The sequence below is a fragment of the Syngnathoides biaculeatus genome, chromosome 14 (genome assembly GCF_019802595.1).
Source record: "Syngnathoides biaculeatus isolate LvHL_M chromosome 14, ASM1980259v1, whole genome shotgun sequence".
Taxonomy (NCBI): Eukaryota; Metazoa; Chordata; class Actinopteri; order Syngnathiformes; family Syngnathidae; genus Syngnathoides; species Syngnathoides biaculeatus.
Window position 1 is genome coordinate 28,444,899 of NC_084653.1, and position 17,208 is coordinate 28,462,106.

At 50.3% G+C, this 17,208-nt stretch overlaps 2 protein-coding genes across 4 annotated transcripts; both read right to left on the reverse strand.

The window, feature by feature from the left end:
- Nucleotides 1-7: 7 nt before the first annotated feature.
- On the reverse strand, nucleotides 8-8,578 carry LOC133511752 (uncharacterized). 2 transcript variants are annotated; one of them, XR_009798026.1, is made up of 5 exons: nucleotides 7,472-8,578; nucleotides 7,204-7,293; nucleotides 5,932-6,110; nucleotides 2,154-5,412; nucleotides 8-189 (listed from the first exon to the last, which is right to left on the reverse strand). XR_009798026.1 is itself a non-coding variant. In XM_061840644.1 (4 exons), the coding sequence occupies exons 1-4, from the start codon at nucleotides 7,545-7,547 to the stop codon at nucleotides 4,639-4,641; spliced, it is 1,119 nt and encodes a 372-aa protein (XP_061696628.1). In that variant the 5' UTR covers nucleotides 7,548-8,578; the 3' UTR covers nucleotides 316-4,638. The 2 variants fall into 2 exon arrangements, 1 of the variants encoding a protein (XP_061696628.1); XM_061840644.1 differs by lacking the exon at nucleotides 8-189 and having other exon boundaries at nucleotides 316-5,412.
- Nucleotides 8,579-9,697: 1,119 nt separating this feature from the next.
- On the reverse strand, nucleotides 9,698-17,172 carry syt8 (synaptotagmin VIII). Of its 2 annotated transcripts, XM_061840641.1 has the most exons (9): nucleotides 16,579-17,172; nucleotides 15,546-15,856; nucleotides 14,919-15,085; nucleotides 14,021-14,122; nucleotides 13,474-13,641; nucleotides 12,563-12,730; nucleotides 11,648-11,765; nucleotides 10,805-10,938; nucleotides 9,698-10,112 (listed from the first exon to the last, which is right to left on the reverse strand). In XM_061840641.1, the coding sequence occupies exons 2-9, from the start codon at nucleotides 15,697-15,699 to the stop codon at nucleotides 9,894-9,896; spliced, it is 1,230 nt and encodes a 409-aa protein (XP_061696625.1). In that variant the 5' UTR covers nucleotides 15,700-15,856; nucleotides 16,579-17,172; the 3' UTR covers nucleotides 9,698-9,893. The 2 variants fall into 2 exon arrangements, with proteins under 2 accessions (XP_061696625.1, XP_061696626.1); XM_061840642.1 differs by lacking the exon at nucleotides 16,579-17,172 and having other exon boundaries at nucleotides 15,546-16,568.
- Between the last annotated feature and the right edge of the window lie 36 nt (nucleotides 17,173-17,208).

Sequence of the window (17,208 nt, forward strand, 5' to 3'; positions counted from 1 at the left end):
TCCGACACTTATAAAAACACAAACCTTTCAAGTTCATTATGTTGTGCGATATCAGATCATGCGGTCACGCAGGGCACACAAACACTTACACGTAAAGAATCCTCAATCCACTGCGAAATAAACGTGTTTTGGATTTTTGTAGTAGGTACATCTTTGTGACGTGGTCATTACATTTCGTCAATGGTCATTCTTAAAAAAAAAAAAAAAGCAGCCACAACTTGCGTTATTTAAAGAAAAAAAAAAAAATCTTCGGGAATTTCATTTTGCCCGTAAGCATCTCAAGCAAAATGAAAGATTTTTTTTTTTTTTTTTAGCAAACCCTCTTCAAAAACACATTTAAAAAATTAAACGTAGCAAAAGATACAAAAGAAAATATGTGATCAACAAGAAAATAAAGAATCGAACTTTGTCAGTGCAGCGTTTTGTTTTTTTTCCTCGCCACCCTTGACCACAATTGACCCCTCCGTAGAAATTGGGTCATCCGCGTCGCTGACCAATCAGAGGCCAGAGAGCTGCATAAACCACGCCCCTTTTTTTTGGACCCACAGTTTTCTCAGACAACGCTGGCTGGATGGTCCAGTATAGCTTCTGTTGGCGTTTTATCGCATATTTGGGTTCTTTCACAAATCGATATGGTTCAGAGGCGTAGTCACGGACTTTGCAATAGCGACGACGGGTATCCTGAAAGGCGAGTCGGTGGGACTTCGATTCGTACCCTTTCCAAAACCGAAGACCCGGTACGAAAAATGCCTTCGATGGATCAAACTTTGAGGAAGACCGCGTCATCAATTGAATCCATCAACCGGAACAGATATGTTTGCACCAAGGTATGCCCTATATTTGATTTTCAAAACACGTCTCGTATAAATGAATTCAAAGTTTTTCGCTAGCATAACAGTGCTGCGTGTGAACGATTGCCACACTCGATCTGTGTTGAGCGATATTTTGCGAGGACCTGACTGCACAAACGTGTCCCATTGTTCGCGGCTAATTAGCTAAGCTAAACCGGACTAGCAGTCCTAAAAGCCTTCGACGTGCACCGAGACACCAAGACCGAAGGATGGATGTTTGAGGACGCTAAAGTAGCGATTGTCGTACTCGGTCGGGGCTTGCGTAGGTTCGGCACTAATTCAAGAATAATTGTTGAGGGGAGCGCGCGACGTTACACAACCGACTCGTAAATCAAGCCTCGCCGCCTTCGTTTCCTTCATACGGCGGTTCACAAACGGCTATACAGATACACATTATACAGATTCTGCACACGAGTGTGAGTGATAGGTAACAAGAAAATAGGAAACCGTCAATGACGACTTCGTCTTTGGGTTATCATATATTATGTTATGCGGCTTCTCGGTCTTCCTCTGACTCCGGAAAGATCTCGCGCTAATGTCGATGGTTTCTCCGTCGATATGCATGGAAATCCCCCTCGCTGAAATACTTGAAGCCCTGCTGTCTGCTTTTCAACCACATTTCACTGTTAGCTAAGAATGCGAGTGAGAAATCAGCCAGCCGGTAAATGGGACAGTTTCGCTCGAGTCTTTTCTTGCCGCGCCGCCCTTTTTGCTAATTGTTTGTCTGACGTAGGCGCACGTGGCGTGACGTCACTTCAGGAGGCGTGGTTAAGTGCCCTGTACGGAGGGGTCAATTGTGACGGGTCGCCACGACGCTTCCATACATCATCATCATCATCATCATTTCGCACAACCCACAGAAATTTGAAATGACATTCAGTTCATCCAACAACAACAAGAAAAAGTTGAACGCAAGAAGATTATTTGCTGCCAACAACGGCACACATTTTGCCTCCATTTGACCGAGCGAGAACAACAACGCATACGCACGCGCGTTCAGCCTCACAGGATCCAAAAGACCAATATGGAGAGTACACGGATACACTATTTATTACCTCGACACACACAAAGCAACCAAAACATTCACGTTTATGACGGCTTCTGATCGTCGTTAGCATGCGCGACATCTAAGACCATCAAAATCAACAAGAGCAAAACTAGCTTACATGATCTGAAAAATGTTTATGTTCCGCCACGATGGCAATGAGGCAGATTGAAAAAATAAATAAAACAACAAAATGCTAACATGTTAGCCTTTAATGAACGTACAGTACAAATGTGGCCGGACCACCAAGGAATCACCTGAGAACGTTGAGGGGAACCACCTTCACTTTCACCGTCAGCCAAGACGTTGGGGGCGACGCAGTAAAAACAGAAACAGCAAACCAACAACAAACAACAACAACAACAACAGCACAGATGGGGGAGTGGGTGGGGGGGGGGAGGAGGTGCAATCGTCACATCACAAAGCCAACCGAGAAAGCACAGCTTTCAAACGATGTTAGCGCAGCCGCAGCGACCCACGTTAGCATCCTGTTGCCGCGGTCGAAAGGATGAATTTTGTCAATATTTGCATCTGTCGTAAAAGCTTTGACGCACGGCCTCACGACAACCTGGAAAGTGGAACAAAGCGACGCTCCATTCGGAAACTGGAACGGGAAACCTCACCGAGGAGTTCCTGCCGGCCAGAAACTTTTCGCTCGGTCAGCTCACCATCGTTGGCACCCCCCAATCTTTCAAACGAAGGTCCAAAGTAAAAGCGACAAATGCAAGCTGATTCCGATGCGAGTTTGGGGTCTTTTGTCTTAACGGAGGACCCGCCAACATGTTCACGTCGGGGGGGCGTCAAGGCCTCCAGTCGCACATGCGACCGAGCAGCCCCCCGGCACGAAGGGTCGTCCGCCGCGGTGGAGCGCCTGTCAACTTACGCTTTGTGTACGGATTGATGAGATGTTTCATTTTTCCCCCTCATCTGCCCAGAAAAATTGTAGAATTTCCACTTGACACATTTTGTCCTTGAGCCCAATTTGGTACTACGAACGGTGAGCGTGACTGTAAAAATTGAAGCCATTTCAAAAAGCATCTTCATATTTACACCGTGAAAACAAATTCCCATTTTTTTTTCCCCCCTTTCGGCTTGTCCCGTTAGTGCGCCAGCTAATGTTAGCAATTTATGGAAGTGAGTATTAAAGAGGAAAAAAAGTGAAAAAAAATGCATGTGAAAATGACTAAAAGGTGCAACCTTACCATACAAATATCATATTGAAGTTGAAATATCAGCATTACCAGATACGAGGATATTGGCATTATATATTGTATTTTACATCACAAAAAAATTGAATCGTACGAGAAATCCCCAGAAAAATTGTAAGAGACTGAAGTTGGAAAAAAATGTTCATCTTTTTTCACAAGTTGGACTTTGAAAGTGAATGAAAATGTTTTTTTTGATCCAAGAAAAAAAGCTGCAACAATGGCATTTTTTTTTCTTTAAAAGTTCAGAAAAAGTACTTCTAGATTACAAAATTTGAATTTGAAAAGGGGAAAAAAAAGTCGACGTATTACCAGACAAAAACGACCTCAAGTTGTCCTATGGGATGGCAAACGTGTCAAAACGAGGACTCGCGCGGGAATTTTGGACACATCAAGACCAGCCACTTTTTCTTTTCTGGGCCCCGAAAACTCATTTCGTCGGCCATTTGGACCTCAACAAGTTTGAACATTTTTGGATCTGGTAAGGCTCAAGAATTTCAGAAAGTCTCGGCTCGCTCCTTTCAAATCCGCAGAAAAAAAAAAAAAAAAAAAGAAGATTCAAATTCACATTCAACAAGTGATGAAAGCAAAAAAAAAAAAAAAAGGAAAGGTTGGATCCCAAAAGTGGACAACAGAACTTTGCAAGTGTTCTTCCTCACAGAGGACAGCTCAGAACGTTGTTGTTGTTCGGGCAGCACACGAGCGCCAGTACGTCGGATCAGAACATCCACACAAAAGATATAATCAGAGTTCTTGGAGGCTCCATCCACTGAACCGGAGCACGAGATGACGTGACGGAGAAAAAAAAAAAATGTCCGTGACCCGAACCGGGTCCGACAGGTCGTTGCGAGAAAAACTAAAAACCGATCGAGCTTTGGGGCGGATCAACTGAACACAGCACCACCTTGGAACAGAAGCTCATCTCCGCAATCGGAACCAGATGGGTGGACGTCTTTGGGAGGGAAGGATCACCAGAGATGAACCGCAGGTCCGTGAGACACCACCAGCAGCGCAAGTCTGGAAACGGGACCAGGTTTAGCTCGTCTTGAGACGTTTGGATGGAATTCCAAAATAAGAATAAAAATGTAACAAGTCTTCAGGAGAAAACCCTTCCAAAAGATGAAAAAGGTCTACGAGACACGACCCGTTACCAAACTTTTGCTCGTCTGCAGAGGTGCGCTGATGGGGGGGGGGGGCTACCCAACTCGAAGGGAGGGAGGGAGGGAGGGAGGGAACACTCACGTCATCACATCCAAAGGACAAAAGAAAAGAAAAACGGGAGCTCCAGCAGCGCAGCTCCATACAACATTTCCTGAGATAAAAAAAAAAACAAACAAAACTGGAGCTTTACAAAGACACCACCCGGGACTTGCTGTCGCATATCCTGAGAGGGGGGCGACCAAGCTTCCGGAATCAGAGCCCGGTTTCACCATGGAGCTAAAACAAAACCACATCAAATCTTCTTCTTTTCACATCAAGTTGAACGGAGATCCAGAACCTGAGATTCAGGCGGGCGGGACGGCACCGGAACCTTCGGTCAGGTCCACGCCACCTTCCTGGACATGGCCCGCTCGAAGGTCTCCGAGTCGACGTCCCCGGGCCTGAGCGTCCTCTCCAGGCCCACCAGCAGGTCGCGATGACACTGGCGGATGTTGACGGGATATTTGGCCCTGAGGAGCTCGTACGCCGCCATCAGCCTCATGTTGCCTTTGAGCATCAGGTACTGGATGACGCAGGTGGGCGCCAGGGAGAAGCCGTCCCCGCAGTGGACCAGAACCCGCTTGCGTTTGCCGGCCGAGGCGTGGATGCACTCGTTGACGTCCTCGAAGCAGCGCTGCTTGAAGTCGGCGATGTCCACCTTGAGGCGGGACCAGCTGTGGCGAGCCCCGCGCGAGCACGTGCAAGGGATGAGGCTGAGGGCGGGCGCCGTCTGGCCCGGGGCGCCGCTCATGTCGATGACGCAGTCGATGTTGTTGCGGCACAGCGCCCGCCCGTTGTACGCCGCGTTCAGGTTGCCCACGTAGATGTAATCCGTCACCCTGGCGATGACGGGCTCAAAATGGCGCGGGGCGCCGGCCTCGCCTCGGCTCGGCTCGGGGACTGCCGCCCGCCGATCGTGGTCGCGCGGTTTTTTGGAGCCGCAGCGCGATGTCGGGTTGGGCTCCGATTCGGAGCCGACGTTCCACGGCGCCGAGAAAAGCGAGAAGCGCCCGGCCGCCTTGGACGACGGACCCCCCGGGGCGCAGAAGAGGGACGCCCGCTCCAGGGAGCCCGTGCTGCTGGCCGCGCCCGCGCTCTGGGCCTGCTCCATCTGATGATGACACGGCCACACGCAGTATTCAACCGCCTGCCAGATTTTTGCCAATGCCAAATGACGTTCCCCCACCCCCCCACCCAAAAAAAAAAAAAAAAAAAAATAAATCACCGCTCGTCAGAAATTACGGATGCAAACTGACTACAATTACCCTCATCTGAGCTGCTTAGCCTCAAGGGTGACGGGAGCGCCGGAGCCAAACCCAGCTCCGATCGGACGGGAGGCGGGCTACGCCCTCAACCGGTCGCCGGCCGCGGAGACACCGACGGCGTCATTTTGAGCCACGCGGGGACGGCAAAAATGAACCTTTGGACTCATCTGTGGCGCCTCTCCTACAATAAGCTCAATTTGACCCTGGGAAAATCGTGAAATAAACGCCCACGTCCAAGTGGCGAGGAATGTTTCAGTAGCTTTTGCGCCGAATGTTGAACTACGTCGCGTGGATTAGATACGGCACCGTCTATACCGTCTCAGGGTTGTTGCGCTCGGCTTACGGGAAGGAACGTTAGCGGCCACCTGAGCTTTGAGGTTGTTCTTCCACTCCTGCGTGTCGAGAGCTTTGAAGCGTCCGCTGCTGTCGGACGACACCGACACGCGGAGGGGCCGGCGGTGGGCTCGACGGGGCGGCTGAGGGGCGAGGGCCCCGCCGGGGGAGGCCACGTCTCTTCTACTCATCGTCAGATCGGGACAGGAACCTGGAACACACGCGAGGATAGTGTCGACTGCTCAGGTGTGATTGTGAGCGGGAGCGGTCGCTTGTTTCTAGGTGCCCTGCGACCAATTCGGGGCGGAGTCCACAAACGGGCGTTCTACGATGAAGCGCAGTCCCACCTTGACAGCGTGAGGCGTTCGGAGGATTTGGTGACAACGGGCAACGGGCCTGTGGTCATTCAGACACGAGATTGCAGGTTTCTTTGAGGCAGGACGGGACTTCAGACACTAGCAAAAACCTACTGAACAGCTCGCGCTGGTTTTCGCGTGGACTTCCGAGCAGGAGGGCGACACCGTCCTTGCCGCTTTGGGAATCAGAAGCAGCTTTATTGGCCAAACACGAGGAAGCAGGCAACAAGACATTTCAACGCACCAGGGGGGGAGTCAGAGGTGAGGTGGCGGTCGTTCAGCTGGGGGTGGGGGTGAAAGTCCACTTTTTCAAGTCTGCACCCAAAGAAATTGCAATTCTGCGGCCGCTCGAGTCTCTCGAGTGTGACGACTGCTTGGAAGTGACTCGAATTGGTGCCCTTTTCCAAACTGACGCAGTCATGAGTGGGAGTTTCTTCATTTTCAGCCTTCTGGGCCTTTTATTGCATGTGGGAAAGTTTTTTTTTTTTTTTTTTGCATAAATCGATGAATGCGATTTTAAAAAATATATAAACGCTTGATTTAAAAAAAAAAAAAAAAAAAAAGAACATTACTTCAAAATGATAATTCAGAAAATACATTAAAAATTGTAGCATTCACTTCCCGATGAGGTGCTCACATCCGTTAGAAGATTTTCCAAAGTGCAAGCAGACATTTGCAAATGTCCACGCAAATCAGTCTGCTTTCACGGAGGAGAACAAATGAGAGAAGACTCACTGTTGAGAGGGCGGAAATCTCAGTAAGTGGGGAAAAAGTGAAAAATCATTCATTGATGATAAAGTTAGTTGGCAATTAATTTGATTTTCGATGAGTTGTCGGTGGATTGTTGCACCTCTCATTCATTTAACTACGCGCAATGGCTGTTTAGGTTTGTTTAAATCAAGTGACGGATGGCTATCAAAATAATAACGATAATATCAAAATCCATACCAGTACATTCGAGGCGGCTGACGGATTGAATGTTGAGAGTGTTGTTGGTGGTGGAGAAGAAGATCTGCTGAAACGCGCTCACGAATCCTGCTGGAGAAGCAAAGAAAGAAAGAAAAGAAAAGAAAAGAAAAGAAAAGAAAAGAAAAGAAAGAAAAGAAAAGAAAGAAAAGAAAGAAAAGAAAAGAAAAGAAAAGAAAAGAAAGAAGTGACGAGGGTTCCTCCCCAAACTTTGACAGCTCAACGACAAGACGCAGCAACGCGGACTCACCACCGCGGCGTCGCTGCTGCTTCGCGCTCGGCCGCTTCCGGCCCAGGATGGGGCACTCCGGCGAGGGGGCGTCCATGTCGGGCCTAAGCCTGCACACAAGGGCACAAGCGGCCGCCGGCTCGGGCGGCGCGTCATCTTGTTGGCCGAGCCGAACAACGCGTCACCTCCGTCGGACGGAGTCGAGCGAGCGCGCCGGCGACCTCGGGCTCATCACGTCATGTGCAAAATCGGCGCCGCGGCCGGCGGCGATCGGAGCCACTCATTTAGGGAGCGTTGCTCACACCCCGTGGCCGTCGGAGCGCGTCCCGTTCGGGGGAAAAAAAAACAAAAAAAAAAAAAAAACCACGTTTCAACCGCGGAAAGTTGCCGTTAAATTAATTCATTGGGGGGAACTGGGACGAAAGCAAGCTAGTCAGACAGAAAGCTAGCTGAAGGAAAACCTTCTTCTTCGTTGAAGTAATATTCGGGAGATCGCAATTGCGAGGTACTACCGCCCCCTCGCAGGCTGGAGGAAGATTGCAGTTCAAGTATCAGCCAACATTCACTTCTTCACAAAAACGGAAGAAAAAACTAAATCCTAACCTCAGTCATTCGTACTTGAGTAATGAGTTGGCATGACCATCCGCTTATTCTACGGTTATACTGAATTTATTTCTAGTCACTGATGGTGGAGCAGTGAGTGATACACTTGCGTTGACTTGTAAAAAAAAAAAAAAAAAGAGAAAGAAAAAAATCAATTATAACCGTTTCAGATTAATAGCTGCGTCGGGAGTGCTGCCCTCAGCAGGCCGGAGAGAAACTGCACTTTTTTCGTGTTGCCCATTGAACAAAAATGGGGGGGGGGGGTGCAATACTCCTCCAAAGTGCGAACGTTGGAGGCAGTGATGGCGACGACGAATCAAATATTGAAGTGGCATAAAAGTAGAACATCACAACTTACTGCGTGTGCGTCCACCATCTTGTCCGAGCGTCCACAGATTTAGTGAAGCGTCGTGCACTCGCTCTCATTGGATTTCAACCCCCCCCCCCCCCCGAGCACCGGTAACCTGGTAACCTGATGTCACAACGCATCGTCCTCATCCTCATCAAGTGCTTTTGTCGAGCAGCGAGACTGCACAATGACCGCGCAAGCTGCTTCTTTTTCTTCTACTTCTTCTTCTGCTGCTCCTTTGCATTCCATGTGCTAAAGTGACGGGGGGGGGGGGGGTCAATTTCTCCTTGATTTGTTTGTCGTTGCTCAAATGTCACCCAATTTTGATGACAACATTCTTTTGTTTCAATGTCATGGCATCATTTCGTCACACCACAGAAAAAGCCGCGCAGGCTCACAGACCCCACCCGGGGGGGTCCGGGATTGAACCCGGGACCCGAGAACTGTGAGGCCGACTGGTCGCACAATCTTATTGGAGCGGAATTAGCAGCTTACAAAATACCAACAATGAAACACCGCATCCGTTTTTGTGCTCACGTAGAAGTGACATTTCTTTGACTGGCTCCTTTGGTTCTGCGATTCCACATGGACAATAAAATTGTGAAAATATAAATTGTCAGATCTCCAGCTTCTTTCTTTCACACTCCGAACGCTAATGTGAAATGGAATAATGCTCACTTTTGATTCAAAGGACTATTTATTCTTTTTGGACTTGTCATATTCTGCACTTGAGGTTCAAAATAGTTGCACGCACGCAGCAGCTCCGATTGAGATGCAATGGTTCAAAAAAATGCACATTTTTTTAAAAATTCAATATATTGCAATCACCACCCAACGACAAGAGAAACGCAAACGCCGCAAGGGGGAGCGAGACTCCCTCGCCCGTCTGAGGCCACCGAGCGCGGGAACTTGCGCAATTTTGAAGGAACAGAGTTGCAAAAGCTAGTTACATATTTCTTTCGCATCGTCATTCATCATCAATATTCAAAGTGATCGAGTCGCTCGGCCACCGTAGGCGTGGGCGCACAAAGCCTCTTTAGCGCCCCACGCAGGCCTTCGACGTCACTGCATGCAGATAATTAGGCCCGGCGGGCGCCCTCGAGGGGCCGCAAAGATGATCAACAAGAAGAAGGCGACTCAGCAACTCCGCTCGATTGCCTCTCGGCCTCGCTGGCGACGCGAAAACAACTACAAAAAAAGAAATACATGAACCCTTACATACGCTGTACACCTATGTCATAATTAAGGGCTCTTATGGGGAAAAAAAAAAAAAAAAAGTTACATCAGCGGTGGGAAAACTTACGCGCTCCTTTTCGACAAGCCACTTTATTCACAAATGTGGTTTTATAAAACAATCACAAATATTGTTTGGATATAAGAGGACTCGGAATTCATTTCGCTTGAAGCGGCGAGTGAACAAAAGTGTTTTCCTTCATATGCGGTGTGTAGCTAGGACGGGGGTTGGTCCGGAGCGCCCCCTTGTGGGGGTCCTCAGAAGGGCATCTTCTTCTTGAGCGCGAGGGCGCCGTTGACCTGCTGCGCCGACAGCAGCGTGTGCCACTGCGCCACCGGCCGGCGCGGGTTGGCCAGCATGTCGGCCCAGTGCCTCAGGCCGTTGCCGGAGGCGTCGCAGCCCAGGAAGATTTTACCCGTCGAGTCGTCGGGCGTCATCGGGTCGCGGTCCCACACCGAGATCACCAGGTTGACGCGCTGGGGGCCGAGGAACCGTCCGACCGTTATTGACGCACCAGGCGAGATTCTGCGCACGTCGTCCGGCACTCGACCGCAAGTCCTCCCCGCGGGAACCCGACGGTGCCCCCGTAGAAAAAAAGACGACGTCGAGCCACAACGTGTTTGAAGTCGGCGTTAGGGCAACGGGCTGCTCCACGTGGGAACGCGCGTGTGAATAATCGCCAAAACGACGTTACCTTTGCCTTGAGAAATAATAATCCATAGACGTCCCTTCAACAATTCACAAACGGATGGAATGAATATTTACAAAATGATGAGTCACGATAAACGCGGCAGCTACATTTGCGTCAACGCATGCTAAACGCTATGCAGCGAGACTGGCTAGCTCAGTTGTGTGTTCAAATCCCGGCGTGCCTGCGTGCAGTCTGGACGTTCTCCCGTGCCCGTGCGTAGCTCTCCTCCCGCGTCCCCAAAACGTGCACGCTTACGAGGACTGAAGGCTCCAAATTGCCCGTCGGCGTGCGTTTGTGGGCAATTGGCTGCCGTCCATTTCAAGGTGTCGCCCGCCTTTCGTCGGGTCAGGGCGCGGGACGCCCGCCACCCTCGTGCCCCGTGGCGACGGCCGGCCGCCCGCCCGTGCGTTCCAGACGGTGCTTGAGCACAAAAACCCCGAGGCACGTTACGACGCGTAGTGCTCTGGCGCCCCCTACCCGAATTTGCGCCAGGGTGACTTTGAAGACGAAGGCCTCGTTGTAGTACGGGTTGAGCGTGTTCTTCTTGACCGACGTCTTCTTCTTCTTCCACTTGCGCTTGTCCAGAGCCAGCTGCACCTTCACATAAGGGTCTCCAGAAAAAAAAAATGATTGAAGCCATCATTGGTCATATCTGTCCAGAACCGCGGTAGCGACTGCTGAGCACATCTGCCTCACAGTGAGGTTGTGGGTTCAAATCCAGCCACGCTTTGTGGAGCTCGCACGTTCTCCCCGTGCCTGTGTGGCTTTTTTCCGGGCACTCCGCTTTCTTACCACCAGAGAATAAATTGGCGGAAGGTGCGTTCGGCCGGCGACCGGTAGAGGGGGTCGGCCGGGTCGGGACAAACGGATCACTGACGCACGCGTGATGGCCATATTAGACCGGGGGTTGTGAAACTGGGACGGGCCACGTTGTAGTTCTGAACTCCCTCCGAGGCGCACGACGACTTGGAAGCCACCGAAATGAAAGATGATCGTCACGTACTGTCAGCGCCGACGCCGTTCGCATCGCAGTTTTGAAATCAGAGCCCTAGAGAAAGACGCTGGTCAACTATTCCTCTGCTTATCCTGACAGCGGTCGCGGGAGCGCCGGAGTCCACCCGAGCTAACTCGGGACAGGAGGCGGGGCCCGCCCGCCGCCGGTCGCCGGCCAATCACAGGGCACGACTGGCACGATCGCGCCGACGGGGCACTTTGGAGTCTCGTGTTTTGGGGATGGGCGAGGGAGGAAAGCGGAGAAAAAGCACACAGCAAATTCCACACGGGCGGGCCGGGATCCGAACCCCGTCGGCCCGATCTAACCTGAGCTTCCGTCCAAGTCGCTGCTCTTGAGGTTTTTGGCCTCCAGGATGACGACGGTCAGTTTTCCGGATGTGGGAACGTAACGCAGCGAGAAGCAGATCTCGCCCAGATTCTCCTCCTGCAACGTTACAAATACGCAAATGAGCCATCGGGCGTTTGGAATACATATTCGCCTGCCTAGATTTAGGATTTGGTCCAACTCCAAGGTTGGACTCCAACTAGTCTAGGGTCTATCTTATCTTTGGATGTAGCGTAACTCCGTTTCGGTTCCAGTCTAACTCGGTTTATGTCGTCGTCAAGCAGTTTGGGGCGGTAGTAGCTCAGTAAAGTAGTCCTGGTCTGGGCTCTAGACTTGGAGTCTAAGTAGATCGAGTTGAACGAAATTTAGTTTGGATGCAGTCTCACGAGGTTGAAGCTCCAGTGGCGCGAGATTCAGGTTGTACGCTACTGCAATTGGGTGAGGCCTAGATAATATTTGGACTACGGTTTGTTTCTTCGAGTCTAACGAGAATGTGGTCCTAGTCTACGTATATACCCCCCCCAAAAAAAAGAGGGAGAGAAGGTCATTGTTGAACTAAATTTAAGATGCAATGAAAGCACATTTTAGTGTCACAAGATTGAACGTTTGCGTTCAAATCTCGTACTTTGTAACGATGTTTAGCTCCAAGACTAACCCGAGTGAAAAATCCAACACGGTTTAGTTTCTGGCCTAACTCGTATGTTTAGGCTGCGGTCTAACCACATTAGATCTACATTCGGCTCACACCGCACCGACGCTCTCGTCTTACTCATCGACACGAGTCCGTAGTCGAGTGCGTCGCCAAATTCAATTTGCTTTCTCTGGTCTCACCAAAGTCCGGTTCTAGTCTATCTACAGTAGATTTCGATTGCAGTCAGAAGAGGCCCAGGCTCAACCTCGGTGTCGGCAGGTTCGCGGAGGTCCCTCCGCTCCTCGATGACGTGATTCCAGTCCACCTCTCCTAGTTGTAGACGGAGCTCTCCGATGATGTCGTGGCGGGAGAAGCGGTCGAAGTCGAAAACCCGAAGCACGGCCGTCGACTTCAGCAAAGTCGCCTTTGAGATCTGACCGCAACATAAACAACGCTTCATTGACGCTACGACTGACTATATTTTGCGTTGAATCTAACCTTGTGCGTACATTCTGGAGGTCACGGGGGCAGACTTTCCGTCAAAAAGGGATACTCCAAAATCCGTTTCGCGACCTAACCCAGATTTGGTGATGTGGAATGCTCTTAAGAGTCTAGCCAGGTCTACTGGAGCCAGGTTAAATGTTGGAATTTTATTTGGTTAGGTTCTAGTCGGAATCGATTAAGCTTTTCCGGTCGCCCAAACTTAGAACCCGCTGTAACGACGTACAATTAGCGCCGTCCTTTCCTCACAGGCTACCGCTTCTACTTCGATTAGGTTTACTTGAAAGTGTAACTTGGTCTAAGGTCTCGTTGAACAGGTCTAGTCCAGCTAGATTCAGGTCTTAATCTACTTTGGTACAGCCTGTAGTCCAAAGATTTGGACAACTAAGCCTAAATTTGTGTCTGACTCGATCGCATTCGGTCCAGTCTAGACTAACGAGTTGCAGGTTTTCTCATTTCTCATTTGGTGAGATTTGAATTATAGACTAAATCGATTTTCCTGTGGCTCCATCTGGACCGCAGCGTAACTCGATTTACCTTTTCGACCCGCTCGATTGAGGTTCTAGCGCGATTTGGGTTCATTGGGTCCAACTAAGCTAGGATATCACCGAGCTCTCTGCTCTGGTCTCACAAGATTTCGGAAAAAGGAGCCTTGCTCGTTCCTCCTGGTGGTACCTGGAAGTTGAAGGTCTCGTTGAAGGTGGCGTTGAGCGTGTTCTTCAGGACTTTGGTCTCACAGGTCTTGGTCTTGTCTGGTAGGATGTAGACCTTGACGTAGGGGTCCGAAGTTCCGCCCAGGTCCATGGCCTTCAGGCCGCTGGCTTGCTTCACGCCCACCGTTAACTAGACGCATGCGGCCACGCGCCGGTCAGCCACGCATCTCGGAACTATTACCAAAAAAAAAAAAACCCCTCCAAAAAAACGAGGAAACCAAAGCACAGCAAAGAAATGATGACGCCAGTTCTTATCGGTCATGAGCGTGTCAATTAGTTGATTGTATGCACCCGCTCATTAGCACGTGTGCTCATCCCTTAGCGTCATTACGAAGAAGCCAGAAAAGTGTGACAAAGAAAGTCCACAGCAAAATTGTCAAGGGCAAAATGTGCTCCGGCTTTCAGCTGTCATGGAATTGGTCGGATAGGAAGAATCGGAGATGGTTTCCGTTTCAAAAGGCCCGACCCCCCCGCATGTCAGCGGGATGGTGTAAAAACAACTCGGTCACCTCAGAGAGGGCAGCGTTGAACTCCAGCGAGTACAGCAGTGTCCCTCGCGGTTGCTCGCCGGCGCCAGAGTTCACGGCACCGGCGCCGGCGTCGGCCCCAGCCTGATATTGACAAACATTACGGTTGCACCGGAAAACAATCAGCGCTCCAGATAAACATGAATCAGAAGCAGATCCTGACCGTTCTCAGTAAACAAAACGACCGTACTCATCTCAAGTCTCTTCGTGTCGGCGTTGCTCCCAAATTGTTGTCACGCCGCCAAATTAAGGAGGCTCTCAAAACTGTCCTGACGCGTGCGGAGGCGCTTCCACGGGTTAGCTCAAATCGAGGCACCTCTCATGTTTCCTGCGGGGAAGTCCGACAACCGCTCAACGGTGACGTGTGACGCCGGGCCCGTGCTGGATCGCCGCAATGTATCGTCTGAGCATTTTTATCGCAAGGTCAGGGCTAGCGTGGGTCCAGTTCCTGGTTCAGCGCGACAAACGCTACACGCAAAATGTGACGTGAGGAAAGCTATGAATAAAACCGTCACCGCTGTAACTTTCACTCTGCCTGCCCGACGTCACGCACCCGAGAGCCGTGATCGTTGGCTTCGCCCTCGTCAGCGCCGCGCACCGCACCGTGAAAAGTGCAATTCGTAGAAAACGTGAGTGGCGCACGAGCGTTTAACTTTCATCGTAAGGTGGGGGCCAGAAAATATCCTAACCTCGGCGTAGCATTTCGAAAGGGTCCCCTTCCGAGGCGGAGGTGCCGAACGCTCGAGTACTGCAGTTTTACTTTGGGCACGTACCGATCAAGAGAAATGAGATGAGGCCGATTTGAACGTCCCGAGCAAAACAATCCGCTTGCGGACAAACGTTCCCGCGACGCGACCGACCGTCCGGTCGTTCTTCTCACCGGCTCGGCGTCGGCCGGTCCGCCGCGGGGCCGGAGTAGAACCGGCGCGTCCGGCGGCTTCTGCCGTCGCTTCCTCCGTCGGAGTCTGCAGCAGCACACGCACACGCAACAAGTCGTGAGCGCGAGCGCGCCCAAGGCCACCAGCAGGTAGACGGCCCACGTAGGCACTGCAAAAAAAAAAAACGCTTCAGTTACTTCTGGGCCTCTTCCCGAATCCTTGGTCAGAACCCAAAACGAGCGGCAAGGGCAGGCAGTAGAACATTTGGACATTTGCCTGAAAATGGACGAAAGCGGAGATGTCGACTGAAGGTCCTGCTTTGTAACCAGATGTCTCTGACCGACCAGAACCACAAAAAGCATATAAACAGCTTATAAACACAACGAGGCCAAACACTTCAAGCTCACTAGCTTTTGAAATAAGTGTCTTGCAAACATTTGAAAAGACAAGACTTAATTTGTGCAAAAGTGAAAATCTTCCCCCCAAAAAACCCCGTCAACTTTGGGGGTACGTATCATACAGCAGAAATTCCACTAGGTCCCTTTTTAAAGTTTGCTTGGGTTTGTGCCGTAGCTGAAATCCTTTTTCTGCCTATGTTGTAAGCAAGCGTGTGCGTGTGCGTGACCAACGTGGAATCCTCTCGACGATTCCGTCCACGAAGTCGCCGGCGGTGCCGTTCGTGCCGAGGACGTCAGAGATGAACGAAGAGGACGAGGGCGATAATGACGACAACGAAGGACGTCGGGCGTCAGAAAAGGGCGTGTTGCTCCACCACGACATCATCGTGAAGAAGAGGAGGGCCGAGGAGACGAGCAGGTGGTCACAGCACTCACCCGACGGCCACCGCCGCCACCCGCAGAATCCTGACCCAATCACCGGGTCGCGTCTGCCCACATGCTGCGAGTCTTGCGGTCGGCAAGTTCAGATCGAATTGATCACCCTCAACACACACACACACACACACACACACACGTTATTGTCAACACATTTGATTCAACAAACGTCAATCAATAATGACTAAAGTGGACCGGGCCAAACCGTCAATAGCAAAAATTGTGCAGAAAATTGAAGACCACTCAATTTGTCTTGAGGAATAATTTTTTTCTTTTTTTTTTTCCTTAACCTTAAAATTCTCAAATTAGCGGGAAATAACCGCCTCACAACATTTTTGGACTTGGCTTCTCTTGAAGAGAAAAGCAAACAATTTAAACAAATAAAAAAAAACAAGCTGGAAAAAAAAATCCACAGACGGGTGAAACCGCCGGTGGCGAACGGCGAATATCGGAAATATGGTATAGGTTAGTCCCGATCGATCCAGGATCTCGATTCTCGTCTTGCTGTCCTAGACTGAAATCCAAACAGGTGGAGTCCAACTCGTCTAACTAGATCAAAGCCCTGGTCTATGTCAACTATTTCATATCTCAAACTTCATATCTGATCAGTTTTGGTGACATTTGGAGTAACTTCCCAGCAAATCCACTTTAGACACATCCAAATGCTTTCAAGTGGACTCAAGTGAAAGTGACGAGACGACAAACTCTTCTTGTGGCGTGTCGGAGCGCACGGGACAAACGACCGCGGCCGGGAGAACAAAACAAAACAAAAAACAAACAAAAAAAAATCTTCATTTTCCCGAAAGCAACATCAACCACACGACGCTACCTGAACGCATCGTGGCTGCGCTTCGGCCCTTCTTCTTTTTGTCCTCCTGTCGCTGGTCGGTCGGGCTGAGACCGGCGCTGGCGCCGCACCTGCTCGGTACACACCTTGCGCAAACAGCGCACGAGCGTTTCTGTCCCTTGTCAAACCAGAAAAGAACAAGTTTGTTGTCAGTCATCCAAAACTCTCCCCACCAACACAAAAAAAAAAAAAGAAAAGTAAAGACGCTTCATCCCAAAATGTAACACAAAACGTTAGCAATAACGGCTGAAGTCCGACTGCGTCGCCAGCTGACGGAACGCTTTGCTCGAGTCACTGAGGCGGCGGCCGCGTTTGACCAGCTGGCTCGGCTGCCCCTCGGAAATAGCAAATTTTCACCGTCCTACGGGTCTCATTGGGAAGAGAAGAAGAAGAAGAAGAGAAGAAAGCTCCGCTGTGTACAATTGACAAAAAAAATAAATAAAAATGAATCCACCCACCATTGACATTCACACCAACGGGCAACTCAAAAGTCTTCATTTAATGTGGCACGCCACTTCTTGGGACGGTGGAAGAAACTCGAGTACCCGCAGAAAACCAACGCAACTGCGAGGAGAACACGGCAACGCCGCACGACCTCAGAGCTGCGCTAAC

Coding starts and splice junctions, on each gene's coding strand:
- syt8 (XM_061840641.1), bottom strand. CDS start 15,699: ATGATGTCGTGGTGGAGCAACACGCCCTTTTCTGACGCCCGACGTCCT. Junction 15,086..15,545: donor AATCGTCGAGAGGATTCCAC/GTTGGTCACGCA, acceptor TTTTTTTTGCAG/TGCCTACGTGGGCCGTCTAC. Junction 12,731..13,473: donor ACGAGACCTTCAACTTCCAG/GTACCACCAGGA, acceptor TGTTGCGGTCAG/ATCTCAAAGGCGACTTTGCT.
- LOC133511752 (XM_061840644.1), bottom strand. CDS start 7,547: ATGGACGCCCCCTCGCCGGAGTGCCCCATCCTGGGCCGGAAGCGGCCG. Junction 6,111..7,203: donor CAGCCGCCTCGAATGTACTG/GTATGGATTTTG, acceptor CGTGTGTTCCAG/GTTCCTGTCCCGATCTGACG. Junction 5,413..5,931: donor AGAACAACCTCAAAGCTCAG/GTGGCCGCTAAC, acceptor TGTCATCATCAG/ATGGAGCAGGCCCAGAGCGC.